The sequence below is a fragment of the Lycium ferocissimum genome, unplaced genomic scaffold (genome assembly GCF_029784015.1).
Source record: "Lycium ferocissimum isolate CSIRO_LF1 unplaced genomic scaffold, AGI_CSIRO_Lferr_CH_V1 ctg22207, whole genome shotgun sequence".
Classification (NCBI taxonomy): Eukaryota; Viridiplantae; Streptophyta; class Magnoliopsida; order Solanales; family Solanaceae; genus Lycium; species Lycium ferocissimum.
This window is the reverse complement of record NW_026720190.1, coordinates 1-6,237: the sequence shown is the minus strand read 5'-3', so window position 1 is coordinate 6,237 and position 6,237 is coordinate 1. Positions and strand designations below refer to the sequence as shown.

The 6,237-nt window shown below is 35.8% G+C and overlaps 1 protein-coding gene across 1 annotated transcript; it reads left to right on the top strand.

Annotated features, from left to right (window-relative positions):
* Nucleotides 1-3,162: 3,162 nt before the first annotated feature.
* On the top strand, nt 3,163-6,178 carry LOC132043235 (uncharacterized; the record flags this gene model as incomplete). The annotated part of the gene is made up of 2 exons (XM_059433714.1): nt 3,163-3,532; nt 6,092-6,178. Coding segments are annotated over exons 1-2 (457 nt in total), but the record flags the coding sequence as incomplete, so codon positions are not given.
* Between the last annotated feature and the right edge of the window lie 59 nt (nt 6,179-6,237).

Sequence of the window (6,237 nt, the reverse complement as noted above, 5' to 3'; positions counted from 1 at the left end):
AGTCATATCTATCTTTCAAATTATTCGACAACATAAGAGGATCTTTAATAAAGGAGATATTCCAATTTCAAGCCCTCGGAAGGCGGAGGAATATCATCGTTTTGGCATGGTCTTGATTTGATGCCGATTTTTATCACTGATGGTTGCATGCATCTACTCTATCAAGATAAATTTCAGCATCAAGCCCTCAAGACGAGCTTTGCCCAATATATATCCAGGGCAACAAATTCACATTTACTACTTTATGAGCAAATCGAGGCATACAGATAATATAGTAATTTTTCTCTAACATATCTTTCAGAGTATACCTGATTTCATAGCAATGAATGCTTTAGGAGCTAATATGAAGCACAGTGAAATATCTAATTCATAAAATTACAGTAGAATAAATTCCATATATTAATAGACAGTAATCAAAATCGCATAAACTATATTTTTGATGCCTTATTACATAATGCTCTTCAGGAGCAATTAATGCCTTCTCCGTAGGTTTGTAACCTTTTAAAAATAAGTGCTCAAGTCATCACTTACCTTAACTCCTCTCTGGAGTAGTATATTAATAGGAGCAAATCCATGATACAAGATTATTAGCTATACAAAATAACAAATTTAAGATCTTAGCCATATCCTCTGCCAGAGGATCTCTCGTCTTTAGAACATTAAAAAAAAATGCTTATCACATAAGATGAGATAATTCTGGTTACAGGAAATGATCATAAATTATTTCCCTTATTCTTCTCTTAATTAAATAGTGCTTACCATACCTCATGCTTCCTGTTTTTGTCTACTAAGTAATCGTAGTACTTAGAATTGACATATGCTAAGCCTCTTATTTCTTCAAAGATGCAAAGGCTTGCTTTCCTTTCGGACCTTCTGCGTGTCGGCATCATCTATATTATATCCTGCAGTACTGTGGCTTCGAAGAATGACTCGATTCGAAGAGGATCAGTACCGTAAAAGATAAGCTCAATTAGTTAGAATCTCGTCGATAACGCGTTATAAAATAATATTAAGTACACGAACAAAAAAATATAGCCAAAAAGAGTTTTTTTTGTGGGGGGGGGGGGGGGGGGGATGAGAGATTTTATTGTTCTTTTAATTGATATATAAATTAACTGAATTGACTTCCTATTTATAGAAGAAAAGAAAGTCACTGCGAGGCTTTTTAGGCACGGGACAAGTCAGCTCGCTTGAGCCTACTTACACCTACCCGCTTGATTACTCGCAAGGCTTCACATGCAAACTCGAGGGCCATCGCAAGGCTTTTCAGTGAGCCGGCTTGCACTCGCCCGAATGAGCTACTTCGTGCCTACCCGCTTTTATTGCAAGTTTATCCAATTGCAAGCTTATACAGGAAAACGCGTATTTGAATGGACATCCATAATACGATGTATATATAACATTTTTGGCTTTATCTCTCAAATCTCTACATTTTGAGAGATTTAGTACAAGATTATTTTTTAGACCTGATCAATGTTTTTAGGTTTCTCAAACTTTCAGGAAATTATGGTAGGAACTTTTAATCTTGTTTTGCTTTTGCTTTTAATTAGACTAGTTTTGAAGATTTGCTGCACAGACGTGTCAATAAACTAAAAATTCTATACGAAAAGAGCAAACTGTGAAATAGAAATAGACGTTAAAATAGATGCAACATTCACTTAAATGACAAAATAATGTTTTTACATCGACTAAATTTTTGCGAATTACGTGTAATAAGTGTATAGATTTTTCCTTCTTTTTGTTTTAAACATGTAATGATACCTACCTGAGAAAATCATTTTTATTTTTAAACATCAAGAAATGAGTTTTTATTTTATATTTAAACCTTTGTTTTAATTTTTTAGGTTAATTATAATACTTTTAAGAATTGATATTTACGTTATTTTATTTTAAATTATTTCACAATATAAATTAGATACCCTTGCATTTAATACACCTTCTCGTACTCTCTTTTCCTATTGTCAAACGAAATTAGATGAATATTACTCATACTAATAACAAATATTTCAATAATTCAGAAAATAAAACTTTTGATAAATATCAATGTTGAAACGAAAGTATGTTTCAATTCTAGTCCTTTTTCAAGGTAAACGTTAATTCATTAATATTTTCTTTATTGATATGTAGGAGATTAGGAGAACTAATATGGAAGGTTTTATATTTATATTACATAACATAAAAAGGAAATAATTTATATAAGGAAAAAATCCTAATCGATTTCAAATTCTTAAATATTAGAATCTCCTACATAGTTTAAATAAGGACAAATTTAATAACCAAAATTTTAGTTGATTTTAAAGTCCTAAAATGTTGTAAAATAATTGATTGACAATAGTGTGAAATAAGTGGGATTGCTAAGAAAGATTTAATACCCAAAATTTTAGTTAGCAAGTATTTTGATGAGATAGTTCTTCACTTAAATGGCGAAGTGTTGGTAGAAGACGCACACATTAGACGGAGATGGTAAACGTACCTCCATAAGCTCTTGAACGAGACAAGGGACGGGGGATATCGTGCCGGGGGAGTTGGAGCATTCCAGAGTCGCAGAGATTTTAGGTACCGTAGGTGCAAAGGCGGCGAAGGTTGCTGAGGCTATCCGTAAGATGAGAAAGAGGAAGAGCGACCGGGCCGACGCAGATCCCGGTAAACTTTGAAGAACGCGGGGCCATGACGTGGTATGGCGTGGTTGACTAGGTTGTTTAATGTCCTTTTAGGATGGCTAAGATTCCAGAGAATTGGAGGTGGAGTACAATGGTACCGTTGTACAAGAACAAGGGCGATATTCAGAATTGCAATAATTATAGGGGTATCAAGTTGCTAAGCCACATAATGAAAGTGTGGGAGCGGGTGATCGAGACGAGGATGGGGAGGGATGTGTCGGTATCCGAGAACCAGTTTGGATTCATGCCAGGGCGCTCGATTTCAAAAGCTATTCATCTTGTTAGGAGATTGGTGGAGCAGTATAGGGTCAAAAAGAGAGACTTACACATGGTGTTCATTGACCTGGAGAAGGCTTATGATAAAGTCCCTCGGGAGGTCCTTTAGAGATGCTTGGAGTCTAGAGGTGTGCATGTGGCCTACATTAGGGCAATTAAGGACATGTAAGAGGGTGCTAAAACTCGGGTTAGGACAGTATGAGGGGATTCAAAACACTTTCCGATCATGATGAGGTTGCACCAGGGATCAGCTCTTAGCTCATTTCTATTTGCCTTAGTGATGGACGAATTGACGCGACATATTCAGGAGGAGGTGTCGTGGTTTATGTTATTTGCAGACGATATAGCTTTGATAGACGAGACGCGTAGTGGAGTTAATGATAGGCTGGAAGTTTGGAGAACGACCTTTGAAACGAAAGGTTTCAGGTTAAGCAGGACTAAGACGGAGTACATGGAGTGCAAGTTCAGTGATATAACGCAAGATACAGATATGGAAGTGAAGATTGAGTCACAAGCTATACCCAAAAGAGGGAGTTTCAAGTATCTTGGGTCCATAAAACAAGGGAACCGGGAGATTGACTATGATGTCACACATCGTATTGGAGAAGGGTGGATGAAATGGAGGCTCACCTCCAGGGTGCTTTGTGATAAGAAGGTGTCGCCTAGGCTAAAAGGTAAGTTCTACAAAGTGGTGGTAAGAATTGTTGTATGGGGCAGAATGCTGGCCAGTCAAGAACGTTCATGTTCAGAAGATGAAGGTAGCGGAATGCGAATGCTTAGATGGATGTGTGGTCATACTAGGAAAGATATTATTAGGAATGAAGATATACGAGACAAGGTCAGAGTGGCCTCCGTGGCCGACAGGATGAGAAAAGCGAGATTGAGATGGTTCGGACATGTGAGGAAGAGGTGTGAGGATGCGCCAGGTAGGAGGTGTGAGAGATTGGTGGTCGCAGGAGTTAGGAGAGGTAGAGGTAGGCCAAAAAAGAATTGGGGGGGAGATGATTAGATAAGATATGGAACAACTTTCACCGACCGAGGACACAAAATCTTTAGATAGGAAGTTTTGGAGGTCGAGGATTAGGATAGTAGGTTAGTAGGTAATTGAGTTTTGTAGCGATGTGTGAGAGAGAGAAGTGGGGGGCTAGCTTTTCCATCTCCTTTTCTCCTTGCCTTAGTAGTATTATTTTGGTATCGCTTAGATCTTTCACCTTATGTGTTTATTACTATGTGTTGCTCCATTTGTTTGGTATCTTGATATATTGCTATCTTATTTCTCTTGCAATCCTGCATTGACTTTGTTTCTTTTGAGTCGAGAGTCTATCCGAAACAGCCTCTCTACTCCATAAAGGTTGAGAGTAAGGCACGTCAGTACATCTTACCCTCCCCGGAACCCCACTTGTGGGGTTACACAGGGTATGTTGTTGTTGTTGTTCTTCACTTAAACAACTAATGTTGTCTTGTGCACTTAAGTTGAACGAGATAAAAAAGATAAAATGCCACAAAAACATGATAACAATGTCTTACCATGCACATTACAACTTACTTTTAATAAATTATTAGAAATTTGAAACCTTACCCAAAAAAGGTATTGAGACAGACAAAGGTAATGAGTAAATTTTATAGCTTACTATGTTTTAGATTGCACTTCTTGACCATGCTCATTTGAGATGAACTTAAGCTACTGAAAAATTTGCTTCGGCTAAAAGTCCAAGCACTACGGTTTTCCGTTGATACACCTCCATTCCCGTTGAAACTTTCATCCACCTAAAATAAAAAATAAAAAAAGGAACAAAAGGATTGGAGTATTCTTGAATTGCATATACCTAGATTGATGCCTTCATATTACGGGAAGGTTTCTTATATAGATTTAGAAGTGGTGCAAAAGTGGTAAAGAGAATTGAAGAGGATGAATAATTGTAGTTGAAAAAAAGGAAGAAGAAAAATATCGAAGAAGTAATATCATCACTATTTACGTGTTGCATAAAATCTCTGTATAAGGATATTCTTCTTTTATTAGTTGCACGAAAAGGTTAGAAATTTTAGGGAAGGTCACAAGACATACTAGAGAGAAAAGGTACAAATGGTTAGCTTTTTTTTTTGGTACACGGTACAAATTGTTAGCTGCATAAGCATTTAACACACTAAATATTACTTTAGTTTAGCCAAAATATATTGTTTATCGGGAAAACGGTTAAGTTAAATTTGTGTTCGTGGTCAAGGACACGTGAATCAAAATAATTAGTATATCAATATAATATGCAAGTAAATCGAATGTGAATGAAATAAAGCAAAGTAAAGTTAAGAATAGCCTGAGCTTCGATCGAGCCCGGTGCAAGTTCCTCCGGCCAAGCTTGTGACTAAACACTTAGTAAAATAATAAAGAACTTAAGAAGCAATTGTGTATAAGTGGAGTGTATTCCTCTTGAATTTCTGCTACAATGGAATGATAATCTTTTCTAGAGCCGGGGATTCCATGTTTCTTGCAGTTTAATTGTGTAATAATGAACAATAAAGAGGACCATTAAGCCTAATAAACCGTAATAAGTGTTGCAGACATTATAATAATTTTCTGGAAAAGGGGAAAATTTTTTAAATAATTTAGGGCAAATTACATATTCATAGCCTATTTTAAATTACAAATACAAACTTTCTGGCCAACGATATTACTTTATCCTTTAACCTCAAAATATCCGGAAAAGTATATAATAATTATAAGATAGTACAATATTATACAACAATATATAACTTTATACATCTACGTAAAATGATAAACTTTGTATAAATGTCATCATAATTATAAGACTAGTAAAAAAACTCAAAAGAAAAAAAATGGCTATGGCGGGTAATTAAAAAAAGATGGCTAAAATCGGAACATTCTACATAACCTGGTACATAAGTGTAATTCCTAGGAAATAAACTGCAAACCTCGTGGAATATTGCTAGTAACTAGAGTTAAAATGGAGAGAGACTGAAAAAGTGATCGAGTAAGGAAAACTATAAGGTCTTTTATGTTTTTCTAAATTTGTTGTGTTAACGCATTCAGTGGAAAATGCTTGACCATTGTTTGAGCAAAAGGTGTCAAGTTTTTCTACACAACATTTCATGGTTTCTCTAATTTGTTACTTAGAATTAGCTGCTTTAACCATTTGCAGTTGAGGACCTAAAATTGAATGCTGTTGAGAGTTTACAAGGAGTTCCTTATCTAGCAATTGGCAAACATCATTATGGGCCTGCTACCAGTATTTCTTTTCTTTTCTTTGGAAGAAAAAAAAGTGTGTTTACCAGGGATTCAGTTCTT